Source organism: Myotis yumanensis, unplaced genomic scaffold (genome assembly GCF_028538775.1).
Source record: "Myotis yumanensis isolate MYYU_CA2020_CCGP unplaced genomic scaffold, mMyoYum1.0.hap1 SCAF_6, whole genome shotgun sequence".
Lineage (NCBI taxonomy): Eukaryota > Metazoa > Chordata > Mammalia > Chiroptera > Vespertilionidae > Myotis > Myotis yumanensis.
In genome coordinates this window covers 89,898,502-89,917,991 of record NW_027223757.1, presented here as the reverse complement: position 1 = coordinate 89,917,991, position 19,490 = coordinate 89,898,502, and the positions used below count along the sequence as shown (strand labels likewise).

Genomic DNA, 19,490 nt, shown 5'->3' with positions numbered 1-19,490 from the left:
CAGTTTATGAGAAGGCGGCAGGGAGCAGGTGTATGGAGGAAGATCTGGAGTCCAGTTTTGGGCATGTTGAATTTTAACTACCATTAGACATCCAGATGGAGATGTAGGATAGACAGATCAATCCACGAGTCTGTACTAGACATGTATGTTTAGCAGCCTTCGGCTAGAAGGCCTGAAAGCCAGGATTGTGGTTGCGAGCCCTAAGGAAGGTAGCCTATTCGATTATCTGATGGATTTGAGGTCTTTCTGCAACAACCCTCAGAATAACAATGGAGCTTTTGTCTGCTGCTGTGTTAACACACAGTTCTACTCGGAGAGGAGTCCCACCTCTTTCTTTTAGACCAAATAGAACAGGCGATGGAACTGGATAATCTGCACAGTTCCTCCAGAGAGAAGGGGTGGGTGGAGCAAGGAGGGAGAGCGGATGACCAGTGGGGGCAGCGACCTGGAAGCCTTGGGTGAGGGTGCAGGGCAGATGTGAGGTGGTGGGATGCTGGCAGCTGCTCCAAGAGGCTTGGGCATAGGATACATTGAGAGGCTTGGGAACTGATGAGAGATTGCCGGCTCTGAGGTCTGCGGAGAGAAAGGCCTGGAGGTTTTCATGGTCGTTATCTCTGGGGACAGTCGTGGGCTTTTGTTTTTCTGCTTTGTACATCTCTGAACAGAAGGTGATTTTTTTCCAAATGGGCATCTATTTCTTCCAAAAGCAGGGAAAAAAGCCAGAGAGGGCTGAGTGCTTTTCTAAGGTCTAATTACTAGCCAAGGTGTTGAGTTCTCAAGAGCAGAGCGTCGCCATGTGCTCCCCAAGCAGGCCCACGCTAATTGGTATTAGGTGGCTAAAGAGCAGAAACCTGCCCAGCAGGTAGATGGAAAGACAGGACCTGACTTGCCCAAAAGGACTTTGGAAGAAAAAGGAAAGAGCAGCATCTGTGAGTAGATGCCAGCCGTGGTGCCAAGGCTGCAGGCAGCTGATAAAGAGCCACAGCTCCTGCCAGCAGGCAGCATATGTGACGTCCAGGATGAATGAGCACCAGGGCTGCAGTGGCCATGTGCTGGGTGAGCTCTCAATTTTGATAATGTGGTTGAAGTGGAGCAGGGTATCAGGAGCAGGGGATCTAATTGAGTTATCATGAGCCAGGCTCAGAGGGCCTTGTCACATGTGATAAAAGCGCTTCCCAGATTAGCCCGGGGGGTGGAGGGGATTCCTGGAACGGCTGTTAGTGATTCACAGTATCGACAGAGCACAGGATAATAGTCTATGACTTTGAAACTGTGTTAGATGCAGAGATGTTCTTTCCTGGGTAGCCTATTCGATTATCTGATGGATTTGAGGTCTTTCTGCAACAACCCTCAGAATAACAATGGAGCTTTTGTCTGCTGCTGTGTTAACACACAGTTCTACTCGGAGAGGAGTCCCACCTCTTTCTTTTAGACCAAATAGAACAGGCGATGGAACTGGATAATCTGCACAGTTCCTCCCAGCCCCACAATTCTATAATTCTGTGAATAATAAAAGAAAAAAGTGGGTCTGACTGTGCTAGGATAGACAGGAGGTGTCCTTCAGGAGACAAGCATGGCTCAGAGCACAGGAGCATTGTGTCAAATAGTGAGACCCTGGCCCCTGACTTCTGCAGAGAATAGGCTGCCTGTAGTGGAATCACTGCCCAGGAAGCTCTGTCGATGAATACAGGCATCCCAGAGAGCCAGCAGGCCTAGCCTGGGAGGGAAGTTTTAGGGCTACAGCTGCAGTGACTCGAAAGAAAACCAGATGAAGTCACCGAGGAGGTAAAAGTTTGAGTTGTGGCGGTTTCAGCAGACCAGCCCTTTGTCACTCTTATAGAGCAGGGAGGGAGCCGGCGGGGAGGGGGGCCAGTGCAGGGCGTCGGGAAGCAGCCGCCCTCCTCCAGAAGGTGGGGACTATGTGGACTAGAACAGCACTAAGCCACCTTCTCTGGAGCTGGTCTACTTGGGTCAAATCCTAGCTCTGCCGCTTTTCTAGGTATGCAACCTTAAGAAGTAAATTGGCATGCGATACCTCAGTTTTCTTACCTGTAAAAGATAAGAGTACCTGTCTCCTAGGGCTGTTATGAGGATTATACAAAGTAATGCACATGACGTGGGTAGAACGGTGTCCTGCGCATATAGCCCTGCAAACAGCTTACTGTCATTATCACTGCTCCCTGCAGTGTTCTCCTGAGTCTGGGAGCAGTGAGGCGAGACAGAGTTTAGCACCCAAGTCTGAGTGCTTTTTAACTTTCCTGAGTAAACAGGCTCTGCTAATCCTGGGTGAACAAATGGGACTGGAGAGGAGGTGCCCGAGGGTGCAGGGGGAGTGGCTCTGACCATGGGGAAGAGAACAAGCAGGTCCCCGGCAGCACTGGCACATGTGCGAGATCTTCTGTGTGACTCGCTCCATCGATGACAGCCCCACTGACACTGGGAGGACTGAACGTAGTAGAGCAAGTCCACGTTCAAGCGAGCAAGCCAAGATCACAGTGGCCGAAGCCTTCATGCCCACCATCCTCACTGCAGCATGACCACCGTTATTGGCCCATCCTATAGGGTCATCAAGGTCATCACGGCCCATCAAGGTCAGACTTTGGGATCTCTTCCCCGGTGTTTCAAGATGCACATTACCCTGGGACCCATTCCTCTGAGATGCAGTGGATAAGGGGCAGGTGGAGCTGCCCTCGGGAATGGCCGCTTGTTGGAGGTCGTAAGTTAGTGCCTATTGGTCAGCTCCAGAGCTGGCTTTTAGTCCCCAGCCCCCTGCCCCCTGCCCCCAGGACTCATCACCCTGTTTTCTTGAATCAGTGACGATGAGAAACTAACACTTTGTATTTTGTAATAAATCTCTAATCTATATATTTTTAAAGATTTGTACAGAATAGAGTAACCGCCAGGTAGCCTGGAAACGATTTGGCTGTAACACTGCATCCACTGGTCACCCTGCAGTCTAAAAAGCCACCTCGGGACCGTATCTGTGAGAGCCCAGAAGAGCAGGATCCCCCACAGAGATGGCAGGGCAGGTGTCTCAGGACTGATTTCAAGGGCACTCCAAGGACCAATAATCAAAATTCCTCCAACTCTGTAAAACGGCAACTGGCAAGGAAGTCACCTTGGCCCAGCTGATGACTATAAACCAAAGTAGCAGCTGGCCTCAGAATCCTTCGCTTTCATCTTATGGAAAACCTTGGAGAGATTCCCACTCTGAAAATGTCTTTTGGAGGACACTGGTCAGCGTTATTAAATGAAACAGTGCTAAGCCCATGGGATGTTTTAGGCCTAAATAACAACTAAATGTAAATAAATCCCTTGAACCAGATGGCATCCACCCATTACTTCTGCAGGAACTTCTGTTTGGGATCGTGGAATGTTGCCCAAACAGATATCCAGTAAATTGCCCATTTGAATCCAGCCCAGAAGGTTCAGAGAGAGCCCTGAGGCTAGTGTGAGAAAGGACGGAAACAGAATAAGCCCTGGAGGGGGACTCCATGGCTTTCTCTGAGGGGAAACTTGCCAGATGCACTACCAGGTACTCTGATGCTGGGGAAACCAGTGAATGAGTTTGGCTCTCACAAAGTTTACATAAAGGACACGTTTTTGAAAATTGAAACCAGGGGAATTGTTTTGCTACCTCACTGGTTTTCAAAACAGGAAGGATTTGTTTTAAACTACTTATTTGACTAAGAAAGTATATTTCCATGCCTGAATACATTTACATTTGCAAAGTATGTTCCAGTATTGCTAAGTGATTCTTACCACAGAATCTTATTTAACAGTATATATTTTATGTGGCCTTAAGGTCTCTTGCTGTCAATTATTATACATCCTATCTTTGGTGGTGCTTGGCTCTTACACTGAGTAAAATTAATCAACTACAGATTTCTTTCAAGCAGCCTCTGCTACGACTTACTTTCTTTTTGTTCCTTCTACATTATGCCCCAGTTCCCTCTCACTCCAAAGCAAGCAGTGTGTAGAATAGTGGTTATGAGCACCAGTTCTCACTCACAGATTACCTGGGTTCAGATCCCAGCCCAGCACTACTCTGACCCTGGGCAAGTTCCTTAACCTCTGTGCCTCAATTTCCTCACCTGTAAAATGGACTAATATGTATCTCAGAGTGTATGTGACGATGAAGTAAGTTAATACAGAGTACAGGTGAAGCCTCCAGGCTCTGCCTGGTATGTAGTAAATGCCCAGCATGTAGCACGTGCTACCATTATAACAATTATTACCCTAGATTTCTCCTCTTCGTCTGCAATTCTTCCATCTATTGAGCACTCTCTAATGCAGCCGTGGGCAAACTACGGCCCGCGGGCCGGATCCGGCCTGTTTGAAATGAATAAAACTAAAACAAAAAAGACCGTACCCTTTTATGTAATGATGTTTACTTTGAATTTATATTAGTTCACACAAACACTCCATCCATGCTTTTGTTCCGGCCCTCCGGTCCAGTTTAAGAACCCATTGTGGCCCTCGAGTCAAAAAGTTTGCCCACCCCTGCTCTAATGGGTTTTCCCTGTGCCTTTTCCTTACCAAAGTCTCTTTGCTTATTACCTATTATCCCTTCTTCTCCCTTGGCCCTTCCTTACCTAATTGTCACCCCTTCTCCCCATTACAGCCCAGATACAGCTCAAATTACTCCTCTGCTGTATTTCTTTTCCTTTGTGATCTGTGGCTTTTCAGCAGGTACCTGAGCCAGACCCTTTTCTACTTTTCAACCATTTTCAGTTTTTTTCTGTGAAAGCCATTGCCCCTTTCCATTAATTTGGAACCGTCTCTGCTGCTTGCCCCACAAGCTGTCTTCTCACAAGCTCAGTGTTTCATCTAAGCATGTCATACTTAGTGCTCCCATGAGCTGGCTTTGTAACAAATCTTCAGTGGTTCCCAGCCCAGGCAGTGCCTCTTCTCTACCTCTAGCTAAAAGCACCTGATTTGTGATTAACACCTTCCGATTGTTACAGCACTACGATGGGGGTGCATTCCTAGGCATGGCCACCAGGTGGCAGAGTGGTTCCTCACACCTAAGCCTCACTGCCCCTGGGGGAGGTGAGGAGTGTTAAACTAGACTCTGGAGGGAGGAATAAAGGGTAGAATTATTTCCACGTTTCTGGAAGGTTTCTAGCACGGCTGGAAGAATTGGAAATTACTGGTAGCTCTTATCCCAGCAAAGAATAGTCTTTTCTAGAAAGATCATCCCTTTATCGGTTGCTTTTGTTTATCAATTGTATGTGTATGTAACCACTATAAAAAATTAAAAATACCAGTATGTAAAAAGAAAAAAATTAGGTACCTGAAATCTTACCACACAAAGGTGATATATTTCCTTCCAGACATTTCATTATGCAAATCTATATGAGTAAATATATATTGTATGTACATAACTGTTAATTAAATCATTTTGTATACTTTGTTCTGTAACCTCTATTTACCACTTTACAAAATATAGTGGTGTTCTAGAATGTCAAAAAGTATGGATAAACATCATTTCCCCAAAGTTGTATTTTTTACACATTACATGAGTACATGCTTGTGCAAAAATTTTGAAAGCATGAATAATGTGGCTGCAGGGTATTTTGTTTTATGGATTTACCTTCATTTATTTAATGAAAGGTCACTCTCTGTGACATCTAGGGTTTCCTTCCTTGGGATCTCAAGTGTGCTTTTATTCCATCAAGAGCTGTTTAGTACCTCTAGTGGAACCCTAGACCTGGTTGCCTGTTGGAATCATTGGAGACGTTTGTGAAAAGTGTGGGTTGCCGGGTCCCATCCTAAGTCTTTAGAATCCAAAACTCCAGGAATGAGGCTTGGACCCATGTGTTTCTAAGAGTTCCTGCATTCGCTTGAGCTCTTACACTGGTTGGATGGCAAGTGGGATGATCACTTGAAGCCCTAAGGGTCTCATTGAGTCTCCAGGCCTCTTGGTGCTTATGTTCTGGGTGAGGCTAAGCAAATATCCTTTCTTCAGTTCAGGGCTGGTTCGGAGTCAGTGAGGTATGTCCTCAAGAAATAGGATAGCGTCCTAGCCGGTTTGGCTCAGTGGATAGAGTGTTGGTCTGCAGACTGAAGGGTTCTAGGTTTGATTCTGGTCAAGGGCATATGCCTGGGTTGCGGGCTCGATCCTCAGTGGGAGGCATGCAGGAGGCAGCTGATCAATGATTCTCTCATCATTGATATTTCTATCTCTCTCTCCCTCTCCCTTTCTCTCTGAAATCAATAAAAATTTATTAAAAAATAAAAATGAAATAGGATAGCAACTGGGCCTCACCCAGTGAGTTGATTGAAAGTGGGAATGAGATTCTATGCCAACAAAAAGCAATAAAAAAGTTTTTCAATGAATTAATTAAGTTAAAAATTAATATTAATGCCCTAGCTGATTTGGTTCAATGGATAGAGCTTCGGCCTGCTGACTGAAGGGTCCCAGGTTCGATTCCAGTCAAGAACACATGCCCAGGTTGTGGGCTTGATCCCCAGTAGGAGTTATGCAGGAGGCAGCCGATCAAAATGATTCTCTCTCATCATTGATGTTTCTATCTCTCTCTTCTCCCTTCCTCTCTCTGAAATCAATGAAAAAATATTTTTAAAAATTAATTTTAGTATTAATGTGGACACCTGAGTGTTAAACTAGACTCTGGAAGGAAGTATAAGAGTTCTTGTTAGCTGTGGTGTGGATCAAGAGAAGGGCAAGCTGCAAGAAGAACAAGGACCTTAACATAGGGTCCACATTTAGAAGTCAGGAGATCCCTGGATGTGAATGGAACATAATTAGTTTTCTTTTCAGTGACCCCTAATTCAAAGTTAGTGTTTCCTGCAGTAATGAGTATGGGCAACAAAGCACAGTAATAGTAGTAGTATCTGTCTTTGTCACTGATTGTAACATTGTTTATTACTAGTTTGAAATTATAGTATTTAATCTGCCATTAGATCTTCTTATAGAATATATTAATGAAGTATATACATTATAATATCACAAATTTGTTTTTAAAATATTTGATAAGCCCGGCCAGTGTGGCTCAGTGGTTGAGCATCAACTTATGAACCAGGAGGTCAGGGTTCGATTCCCGGTCAGGCACAAGCCCAGGTTTCAGGCTTGATCCCTTGGGGGGTGAGGCGGGCGGTGTGCAGGAGGCAGCCGATTGATGATTCTCTCTCATTATTAGTGTTTCTATTTCTCTCTGCCTCTTCCTTCCTCTCTGAAATAAAAACATTTTTTAGTAAAAAAAACAAAGCATTTTGATAACTATATTTCAATTTAACTGGTCTATGTGATTCTGTGTATTTCATTTTATGTATTTAAAACCATTATTCTGAAAATGGCTTTACCATACAGCTCAAGATAGGCTTCACCAAGTAGCCAGAGTCTGAGGTACAGAAAGGGTTAAGACCTCTGTAATAGAGAGTCTTATAGTTACAATAAAAGTTGACTCCCTGAGGAGTTTGGGTGGGGCCTTTGGGGGAAGGCATAGGAAGCAGAAGAGGGGTCAAAGGGGAGTCAGGGAGTTCATGGGGGAGGGTATTATATTCCAAGGACAACATTTAAAAAAAGAAGTTTGGCCAAAACCCGTTTGGCTCAGTGGATAGAGCGTCAGCCTGCGGACTGAGGGGTCCCGGGTTCGATTCCGGTCAAGGGCATGTACCTGGGTTGCGGGCACATCCCCAGTGGGAGATGTGCAGGAGGCAGCTGATCGATGTTTCTCACTCATCGATGTTTCTAACTCTCTATCTCTCTCCCTTCCTCTCTGTAAAAAATCAATAAAATATATTAAAATAAATAAATAAATAAAATAAAATAAAAAAAGAAGTTTGGCCCTAGCTGGTTTGGCTCAGTGGATAGAGCGTCAGCCTGCAGACTGAAGGGTTCCAGGTTCAATTTTGGTCAAGGGCATATGCCTGGGTTGTGGGCTCAATCCCCAGTGGCAGGCATGCAGGAGGCAGCAGATCAATGATTCTCTCTCATCATTGATGTTTCTATCTCTCTCTCCCCTCTCCCTTCCTCTCTGAAATTAATTTTAAAAATATTTTTAAAAAATAAGTTGATGGGAGAGTATGGGCAGATAGAGAAACAGATAGACTGATTGCTTTCTCTTGTTCTTCCTGTGGGTTCACCACCATTTGGACTTAAGGCTTCGAGTTTTATTCTCAGGCTTGGAGATCTCAGGGACGGAGTCACAATTAACAAAGTTTGTTTAATGATAGTATTCAGTGCTGGTGGAGATCAGGGAAATGAGCATTTTTCTGGAATGCGTTTTCTGGATGAGTGTTAAGTACTTTTAAAATATTCATGCCCTCTGACATAGTAATTTCATTCCTAGGACTTTAGCCCAAGAAAATAGTCTAAAATATGGCTTTATGCATAAGGCTGTTCATTATAATTTCATTATAGTGAAAAACCAGAAATAATCAAGTGCTCAAAACAGGAAGATGTAGAATAAATAATGGTACATCTGCATCATGGAAAATTGTTTGGCCATTGAGAATGTCTACAAGGAGTTCTTAATATTAGAGGAAATGCTTATGATAAACACTAAATAGATCAACATTGCATAGAGGAACTATTTCAACTGTGTAAAATGTGCAGAAAAAGGACTGGAAGGAAATATGCCAAAACATTGCAAATAGCTTCCTCTTGATTATGAAGTTATGGGTATTTTATTTTCTGCTTTTTTCTTTTTACTAAACGAAACTTCCACAAAATGTCTATTAAGACTTTATTGTAAAAATTGAAAACAAAGGGTTTGAAAGATAGAGAAGTATAATGATAAAGTGAAAGTCTCACTTCCCCAAAAGCAACTGCTCTACAGTTTTTATACACCAATATAGGTTTTTTAAAGTTTTTATACACTCATATACACATATAAATTATAAATATATTATGTTTTCCCATTTACCTAAGTGATTCTATATTATACGTATTTTCCTACAACTTCCTCTTTTTTCCTCCTAGAAATGTCTTAGCTATTTTTCACCTTGGTGCATGGAGTCCTACTTCATTTGTTACAGGTGCTGCCTTGTATTTCATGATATGGATAGCCACGGTCTATCTAACTATTCCCATAAGGAGGAGACTTCTCTGGTGTCATTCCCGCTATTGGGAGCAGTGATGCAGTGACTACCTTTATACAGGAGTGTGAATATTTCCCGAGGAGAGGGACCCAGACATAGAGTCCTGGATCAAACACCATGGGTGTTTCTGATTTTGTTATACACGGCCTGTATTTGTTAAGATGATTTAAACTGTCCTGTAACCAAAACCGTAGAATAACAGTGGCTTAAAACAAGATAGTTGTTTACTTTTCTTTGATTCTTCTGGCTTGTTGCTCTACCATCATCAGCACGTGGCTCTAAAACCTTAGGGTCTGAGATGACTGCTTCCACTCCTGCATTTATATCCATTTTCTAGGAAGGGGAGAAAGAAGGAAAGTTTAGGGCAAAATCCAGAATTAATCAGAACTTAGTCATATTGGCCATACATTGCAGTGATGCGTGAACAGTATGATAAAGCCAGCTAAGTTTCTGTTGCTGAAAGAAGAAACCTCATAAAGACAGGCAAGACCTTTACACTACAAAACATTGCTAAGGCACCACAGCCTGTGGGTGGGCCATCAGCATTCTGTGCGTTGCCTGTTCGCAGCGCCCAGCCATTTGTCTATTTGGTTGTTTCCCTTTTCTCTTACTGATATGTAGGCACTCTTTGATTATGGGTATTAACCTTTCATCTTTTACAGGTGTTATGCATATTTCCTTACAGTTAGTTTCTTATACTTTATTTCTATTTTTGGTGCCTCGACACATTAAGGTTTTTATAATTATATGTAACCAAATCTTAGTAAGTTTATGGCTCTGGGGTTTGTGTCTTGCTACAATTACTTTTATAATCAGAAAAATAACAAGAATATCCAGTTCAGAAAGAGAGACAGAGAAAGAACTTGAAGCAGCAGCAATAGCGTAGGTAACTAAATACCTAGAGAACCTAAAATCTCACATTCATTTTTATTCCAATGTCTTCTTTAATAGCGGTCTCCATGGAGCTGTTTGAGGGACCTGTGCTTTGAAAACTAATAGAGTTTAGATGGGTGGAGTTTTAAAAGAAGAGGTGTGCCAAGTGAAAGGAACAACATAAGTTAAACCAGGGAGCACAAGCAGACGCAGCGGAATGGACCCGGCTGGAGGAGGCCTGTACAGGGGAACAGTGAGAATTAGGCAGGAGGTTGAGGATGGTCTTGGAGAACAGGGCGGAGGAATAGGGTGACATTGTATTGCGAGAAAAGTGTCCATGCAGAAGGATATGTAGCAGTCGCCAGTACTAGTAAATGTTTTTGTTTTTCTTTTAAAGGAAGCAAATTAAGTTACTAACAAAAGGGAAATGGTTGCATATATTAGTATAGCCACATAACAATACTAATATTGAATGTAATCATTTTTGAAGGCTGCATGGAAAAACATGATAATTATAGGTAAAAATTTATCTGAAATCCTAATTATGATTACAACTATTTAAAGAAATATGCATGTGAAAAGACTGAAAAGGAATACTTCAAAATTAGGGAGATGTTTGGATGATGAGTGATTATTTTTCTTTTTTAAATATCCATATTTACTGTTGTCATTCTCTATTTATAATATTTTTAAAGAGGCAGCTGTTAGTGGATTGGGAAATCAGCAGAAGCTTTTCAGTGCTTCCTGGGGACAGAGGGCCGTGTGCTGCTTGGGAGGAGGGAGGCCCCGCCTGTCAGGATGTGGGACAGAGAAAGGGACCCGTCCAGGGCCTACGGGTCCATTGCTCTGTGGTCCCGGGATGAGCAAAGTCCTTTCTTGCATTTCAGGGTCTCCTCATGCTGCTACAAAACCTGCCTACGATACACTGGGGCAACGAAGAGATCGGGCTGCTTCTCGCCGAGGCGTACAGGCTCAAGTACATGTTCGCCGACGCCCCCAATCACTACCGTCGATAGGTGCTATCTCCCCGTGGGGACCCAGACTGCCCCCATCTCTGATGGCAATCTGATCACTGTGGCCACTGTGCGAGCCGTGGACTGGACCAGGAACCACTCCTGCTGTAAAAAGCTCACATCCGCCGCCCAGGTCTTAACTTTTTGGCGTGCCTATCCACCACTCCATGTCCCTGGATGGGTCTCCTGGACCGCTGTCAGTATTCCATGCCACGTGCATGGGCCAGCTCTGGGAGAGGACTGAAAAAGAGGTACAGGGTTGTCTGCCCCTTTAAAAGAAACTGGAGAAACGAAGGGGAAGGCTCAGGGTCTTAACTTACATTGACCATCCATGGACTGGCTGTCTCTTGCCTCCCAGCCCCAACTGATATTGTTGCTTTTTGTGACATAGTTTGATTTGATCACAGGTCAGAAACGCCTTATGTTTTCAAAATACTCCTAGCCCCTCTCCCTTGTCCACGGCTCCTAGCCCTTTACCTGCTGCCCTGCTCTGTGCCAGTGAGGGGCAGCTTTTCAAGACCATTGTTCTCACATTGTTCTCAGATGGAGGAGACGCAGATGCTTATAACTGGGAAGAGCCTGTACCCAAGGGCTAGGGGTTTTATTTTTCCTTTTCTCACTAGTATGTGAGCGTGCGCTTGTGTTCATGGCTGGGTATGCCCACCCAACATTTAGTTGCCTGTCTGAATTTCTTTGTCCAGACTAGCCCATCACACCAGCTGGGAAAGGCCCAGCGACCAAGTGTGCAAGCGTCCCTGAGAAGGACAGGGCAGGGGAGGGAGAGGGGTCTCCTTACCTCTCCAATCCTTTTCCGTGATGACCCACTCCAAGATATTATGTGTAAATTGTGTTATTATGTATATGGGTAAAGATGTACAAATATATGTCCTCTTTGTAGCAGATATGATTTTATATTTATAATGCGCATCAACTTGTGAACGCAATCCGGGTCACTAGCGCAGGTGACGTTGCCAGCAGGTTGGTTTCTGGATGCCCTCCTGGGCGGGAGGGAAGTGAGTGGGATCTGCTAGGGTGGGCTGTGCTGAGCAGATGGAGCTGCTGTGAAACCAGAGGCAGCCATGCTGAGCCTCAGTGTCTCCGTTGTTTCTCCTCCCCTCTGCACCCCCTCCCCGGCCCTGGTGGAGCCTCTGCCCTGCTCCTTCCTGCCTTCAGTCAGAGCTCCCCCCTCTTCACCCCTAGCCTCCCAGAGAGAGGACCACAGAGGCAGAAGCCCTTCTGCATGTTTGTAGCCCCTGCCTTTCCCCCAGAATGGGGGAAGGCTTTTGTTTTTACATTTGTAAGTCAGCATTGTATTCAGGACAGAAGCTGTGACTGACTGTCAGTGCCAAGGAAAGGGGTTTCCGGTGTGTCCCTGGGGTTTGGGGCTCTTCTCAGAGGGAGGCATTTGGTGTCCCCACCATTGTGATCACATCCCATCCAGCTCACGAGATGTGTGACTCCTGTTCGATGTTTGGCGTTTGGTAGTGGAGAAGTGGGGGATGGTGGCACGCAGCTGTCATCTTCTTGGGAAGCCAAGCCGTGTCCCAGGGGGTGACACCCTGGTGTCTGCCAGCAGAGCCACCCACAGGCGTCTTGTCTCTTATCTGGAGCTGTTTCTCAGGCATCCTTCCTAACCCTGCGCCCTCCCCGCCGTGTGCCTCAGTCTCCTCCGCAGAGCGGGCCCGGGGCCCAGCCTCAGCTGGACTGAAGAAAGACACTTACGTTCCCAAGTGGTGGTTTTATTTTTTTAGTTTTTATGTTTGTATGGGAAATTGTGGGTAAAGTGGAAGAATTGTAAATAAAGAGTGGATTTCCTCCTCCGCTGCTGGTTTTTCTCCCGTGGATTTGTGTAACCTGGAACTAAGGAGTCCCCTTTTCTAGGTTTTTTTCCTGTTGATACTAGTAAGTGTGGGGATGAGCCTTCTGTAAGGCAGGCAGGGGACATCAGCAGGCCCACTGCGCCCGCCTCGGGGAAGGACACTGGAAGCAGACTGAGTGGTCACGTGGCTCTAATGGCTGAGAGAGCACCTCGCCATGTGCCAAACACGGGGACAAGCACTTTACGTGGATTAACTTGTCCGAAAGGAGTTAACTTGTCCATCAAACTGTTTTTCCACCAAACCATTCAGAACTAAAATGTGTTCCAAGACTGGTCCTCCACTTAGGGCAGGGGTCCTCAAACTTTTTAAACAGGGGGCCAGTTCACTGTCCCTCAGACCATTGGAGGGCCGGACTATAGTTTAAAAAAAAACTATGAACAAATTCCTATGCACACAGCGGCGGCAAAAACACCCGGCGGGCCGGATAAATGTTTTCGGCAGGCTGTAGTTTGAGGACCCCTGACTTAGGGTCTTCATTAAGGTTTCTTCTTTTTTGGTTGTTGGTTGGTTTTCCTCTTAGTAACCTGATTCCAGAAAGGCAGCTGACTACGTCTTTGTCTGCAGTATAGATTGGAATGGTTTCTTCACCTGGAACTTCTTCCTAGGGCTCATTTGAGAGTGTTTCTTGGTTTCAGTCATTTGGATTAAATTCAGCTATATCTAACAAAAGCCAAAAATAACTGGCTTAGCCCAGCCAATGTGGCTCAGTGGTTGAGCAGCAACCTATGAACCAGGAGGTCATAGTTCGATTCCCCATCGGGCCACATGCCCAGGTTGCAGGCTTGATCCCCAGTAGGTGCTGTGCAGGAAGCAGCCAATCAGTTATTCTCTCTCATCTTTGATGTTTCTATCTCTCCCTCTCCCTTCCTCTCTGAAATCAATAAACATATATTTTAAAAAATAAATAACTGGCTTACACAACATGGAAATTCCTCTCACATAAAAGTCCAAAAGTAGGCAACCCAGGGTCATGGGATGAATCTGTTTCACAAAGCCTTTAGGAACCTGGACTTCTCTCAGTCTTCATGGTCAAGATGACCAACTAACACTCTAGCTACTGCATCCACTTTCCAAGCGACAGGATGGATTAAAGAAGGGACAACGAAAGAAACATAGGAAATATGCCAGTAGTGTTTATGGGAGGTTCCAGAAGGGTACCCCATAATAACTCCGCTTAAGACTCACAGGTCAGAATTCAACCCCATGATAGGTCTCCCCTAGTTGCAAGGAATGTTGGGGGATTAGTCAGTTCAGGCAGCCATGTACCTGGCTCAAAATCATGATTCTGTTATTATGGAGGAAAGGAAGAATAGATACCAGGATCCAGGTAGCAATCTATAATAAGAACTTAAGGAGAGTTGAAAATAGAGACCAGACTTTCCCATGAGCATATAAGGGGTATCTGACTTTGAAATTCAAGTGACTGTTTACAGTTAACCTTGGAATTTAACCATTATCATAAAACATGGACAGTATTTCTACTTGATATTGTTTGGACTTGAAGCCATTAAATGTTCCAGAAAATAATAACTATTCTGAGTTAGTCTTCATTCAAAATTCTGATTTTCATTTATGTAAAAAGTCAAGCATTTTTCTGAAATATGTTTGGTCATGATTAGAAAGTTGATGAAAATTTGAAAACTAACTCTTGCATACTCTGACCTACAGTGGACCTAATGTTTCTGTAATCTAAATCTCTACAGTTCTACTTGAATAGGCCCACCTCGGCTTGTATTCCTCTGGGAAGGGATGGTGACAGATTACTCAAATAGTGAACTCATTTGCTCCTGAGGCAAGAGCCTCTTACTGACAGTATTTGGCTTATCTTGAGTTGGACTTTGCATGTCCAGCATCTTTGTAAAGCTTTAAGGATTGGAGTCAGAAACTAAGCTAAACCCCAGTAACTGAGCCCTTGATATCTCTTCTTAGGACTCCCAACACTCAGTTCCCAGCTGGAGACTGTCCGAAGGGACGGAGGTACAATGACCACCGGACCGAGAAGGTATCTTGAGACCAGAAAATGAGGCAGGCAAGTCCATTGATTATAACAGAACTTGTAGAGTAAGTTACAGGAAGAGTGGGTCAGCGTGGAGGGTGGCCCCACAGTCTGTGCAGATAATCACCGCTGCTGGACAGTTGTTACAGTAAATGTTTATAGTATAGCTGAACTACTATTGAGCCACAAGACTAAGGGAGCATACCTCCTGGTCTTATGATGGAAAACTGCTTACAATTGACACCAACACCGACTTTGATATTTATTCTGGCCTTTTACTGACAGGAATCTCTATGGTTATATTGTATAAGCTTATAGGACGCAACTAATCATTAACCATAAGGTTTTGGTCCTGGCTGAGACTATCGAGGTCAAGTTCAGAACATGGAAATTCAAAAGAAAGGGGCATACAAAGATGGAGTCAGTGTTGGTTACATCTACATCTATACAGAGACAGTTTTGGAAGCTGCCATAGGTACCAAATAGAGGCTTTTATACTCATGATGAGAAAGATGAAATTAACACAGAATCAGAACAGTTTATAGTCGATGTGCAGTTCATCATTTTTAAAAATATATTTTTATTGATTTCAGAGAGGAAGGGAAAGGGAGGGAGAGAGAGAAACATCAGTGAATCGAGAGAATTATTGATTGGCTGCCTCCTGCACGCCCCACACTAAGGATCGAGCCCGCAACCCAAACTTGTGCCCTGACCAGGAATCGAACCTCATAGGTCAACACTCAATCACTGAGCCACACTGACCAGGCTATCCTATATAATAAAAGCCTAATAGGCAAATCGACCGAATGGTGGAAAATACATGTATTTTTTAAATCAGATGGGTACTAAATATTTGAACTAGACACTGGTATTTAGCAAGTTAAAGGATGTGAGTGCTTAAAGCAGTGGTTCTCAACCTTCCTAATGCCATGACCCTTTAATACAGTTCCTCATGTTGTGGTGACCCAATTTCATTGTTACAAATTGAACATAATTAAAGCATAGTGATTAATCACAAAAACAATATGTAATTATATATGTGTTTTCCGATGGTCTTAGGTGACCCCTGTGAAAGGGTCGTTCGACCCCCAAAGGGGTCGCGACCCACATGTTGAGAACCGCTGGCTTAAAGAAACAGGGCCCTGATCACAAAGGAACGAGGTGGTTTCATACAGGACTGATTTCAAGTACCTCTAAAACATTCACCTAATTACTGATTACAGATACCTCCAGAATATAATAAACTTGATGACTCATTATAAGTACTTCCAAAATATCATAAACTTGATTAAAGGTGCCAGAAATATCTTCTGACTTTATACTTGAAGTCCTATGTTTACATAAAATATTACTCAGTGCACAATCTGTCCAAAGCAGATGGTCCCTGTTCCCCTCCTCACCTGCTTCTGTTTTTCTAAAACATTTCCCATTGAATAAAAGACATCTTTCTCTGAATCCTTCAGCAGAAGTCTTACATTTGGGGGAGGGTGGAAAAGAGACAGTGGTGGAATAAATGAGTAAGAGGAAAGGTAGCCTGAATGAGAATGTGGAGCCATCAGCCTCACCTTCCCCCCGCCCCTTGCCCCCCCCCCCCCCACACACACACACAGTAAGGCTGGGTCTTAGCTCCCCCTAGTCACCCTGAGTCTAGGGAAGCCACCTGTGCCCTCGCTGCCCACCCTACCCCCAAGGTGAGACTAAATGCAGTGATATATGGAAAACTTATCCTGTGATCTCAAGAAAGTCCTTAAGGAGAAACAACAGGGCTTTGCTTGAGATGTTACATCAAGACCCCTTTCTTCTCTGCTCAATCTTTTGAAAACATAATGAAAAAGTTCCTGAATTTGAAAAAAAACAGCTCCTCTTTATTGACCCTCACATAGGAAATCACACTTCAAATCAGTTGGCAGAGCTGTGCCCCCAAAGTGGATTCATCCTTGTTCACCAAATGTGTTTGGTTACACATTTTGAAAAACTCATCTTACTTGGAGATAGGTAATAAAAGAATTTAAAGTTTATTGAAGGGATTTCTACTTTATAACTTCACCCATTTAAACAAGGGAAACATCCTGTATTCGTGTCTCTTAGACAAGAGAATATAGAAAAGAGTAGGAAGATAGCGTTTGTACCCCCAGGAGGAGGCTTCTGCAGAAGCGGACACTCCATTCTTCTACAACAGTAGCTAACAATTACTGGGTACTTCCCATGTACCACACATAACTATCTTACAGGAATTAACCAAATGAATCCTCAAAACAATCCTCTAAGGTAAGTGCTATCCTACCACCCTCATCTTACAAATGGGGAAACGGGCTTGGAAAGGTCAAGTAACTGGCTCAAGGTTTCATATCTAGTAAGCAGCAGAGCTAGGATTTGAGCCCAGGCTCCAGACTCCATGCACCTCACTACCACGCTCCAGTGGCCTCCAGTTTACTGCTGACTTGGGTAAGGGCTGGTCTCACACAAAACCACACAGCGAGCAAAAGTGACCATTTGTACTCCATCTTTTTCCAAGGAGATAAAAAGAAAGGAAATGGGAGAAGGGGGGAGACAGGGAAAGCTTTGTCATATCATCATTTTAATTCTTTAACTTGACTTCTACCGTCTTCCAGAGACAGCTAACTGACCACCAAAATCCATGCCTCCTTTTCCATGATGTAGAGTTGTTTCTGGGAACTGGCTGACCAGCCAGGGACTACGTTCCCTGACCTTCCTTGGATCGAGGTGGGGTTGTGTGACCAGTTCTCTCCAATAAAATGTGAGCAGCAGGACTATATGTCACTTCTGGGACAAGACAGTTAAAAAGTAGGTGTTCCTTTTCCCGGTTTTGATTCCTGGATGCAAAGGACTCCCAGCTCTGGACAATAGAGAAGCCACAGATGACAATAGTTGAGTTCCTGAATGACTTAATGGAAGGCTGTCCACCATCCAGAAACACTGCACTGAATAACTTCTGTTGTGTTAAGTCACTGAAATTTGGGGTTTGTATATCACAGCAGCTAGTATTACCATAGCATTAAGGTAGACAACCAGTGACTGTTCAAGGGTCCCCCACCCCACTTTTCCTGTTCCAGTTCTTTTTAGTGCATAACAAACTGTCCCCAGACAATGGCCGAACACAGCTCTGTGGGTCAGGAACTCAGATAGGGCACAAGAGGGATGACTTGGATCTACTCTACAATGTCTGGGGCCTCAGCTGGAAGGTTCAAAGGCTGTGGTGACTCATGGTCAGGTGTCATACAGGGGTCCCTTCATTCCCATGTCTGGCAGTTGATGCTGGATCAAGTTGGGACCTCAGTTGGAGCTGTTGGCCAGAACATCTACCTGTGGCCTCTTCCATGTGGTTCTTTCTGCCTCCTCATGGCAACTGGGTTCCAAGAGCATCCCCAAAAGGCTCGGTGGAAACTATCACCTTTGATGGCGTAGCATCCCTTCTGAGTCACATACTCACTTAGATTCTTGCAACTTGAGAGTAAGAGCATATGGGATGGGTGATATTCTTGTAATCATCTTAGAAAATAATCTGCCACATTTTCTTTCCATATTTCTCTCCCACTTTCCTTTTCTTCTTGCCCTCTGCTTCCTCCTCTTGTCATTTTCTTTTTTTTTTTTTTAATATATTTTATTGATTTTTTACAGAGAGGAAGGGAGAGAGATAGATAGTTAGAAACATCGATGGGAGAGAAACATCGACCAGCTGCCTCCTGCACATCTCCCACGGGGGGGATGTGCCGCAACCCAGGTACATGCCCTTGACCGGAATCGAACCCGGGACCTTTCAGTCCACAGGCCGACGCTCTATCCACTGAGCCAAACCGGTTTTGGCCTCTTGTCATTTTCCTTCCCCATTTCCCCATTCTTTCTAACATTCCTTAGACCTGTTCAGTTAACATTGATTGAGTATATGCAATGAGACATGTCAGGTCCACAGGTACAGGTAACACCTACTTCCTTTTCTGCATCCTGCTCTCTTTCCCAGGTATGGCCATCCCAGCTTAGAAACCATGGCTAGATTGTAATGAGTGCTGCCTGTGGGACTAGGTAGATCCAGGCTCACAGCCCTGGCTTTAGCCCCTGTACTGCCATTTACTAGTTGAGTTACATTCATTCATTCAATAAAAATGTCAGGAATACAACAGAAAATAAGACATAACCATTAAGAAACTCATGGTAAGGACATCTTAGGCAGCCCAGTAGTCTCAGGTTCCTCCTAGGTAAATGGGGATATCTTGCAGGATGGTAGTAAGGATTAAAATAATATGTAAAAAGCATGTAATAGGTACTCAAAATGATACCTACTAATTCATTGTAGAACTAGTTACCATAGCAAAAGACTGGAAAGAACCGAACTGTTTATCAATAAGGGACTAGTTGAAGAAACAATGGCACATCCACACTATTGAGTAACTACAACTATAAAGAGGAAGCAGGAATATATGTATACACTGCTATGGAGTGCTCCAAGATACATTGTTAAATAAAACAAGCAAGATGTGGGGGTGGGGTGGGGGTGGAGTTGAATAGGTGAAGCACAAGGGATTTTTGTAGGGCTTAGAAACTATTCTCTATGATAGTGTATGTGTGACACTACGCATTTTGCCAAAACTTACAGAACTTTACATTAGAACTTTAATGGTACTTAAATTTTTAAAAATCATTTAT

At 44.1% G+C, this 19,490-nt stretch overlaps 1 protein-coding gene across 2 annotated transcripts in view; it reads left to right on the top strand.

Annotated features, from left to right (window-relative positions):
- Window positions 1-12,773, top strand: part of TBC1D22B (TBC1 domain family member 22B) — an 85,951-nt gene extending 73,178 nt beyond the window's left edge. For both annotated transcript variants that reach the window (XM_070418663.1, XM_070418662.1), the window contains one exon: window positions 10,827-12,773. In XM_070418663.1, coding sequence (XP_070274764.1) covers window positions 10,827-10,955 — 129 coding nt within the window. In that variant the 3' untranslated portion in view covers window positions 10,956-12,773. The remainder of the gene's footprint in view (window positions 1-10,826) is intronic.
- The last annotated feature ends 6,717 nt before the right edge of the window (window positions 12,774-19,490 follow it).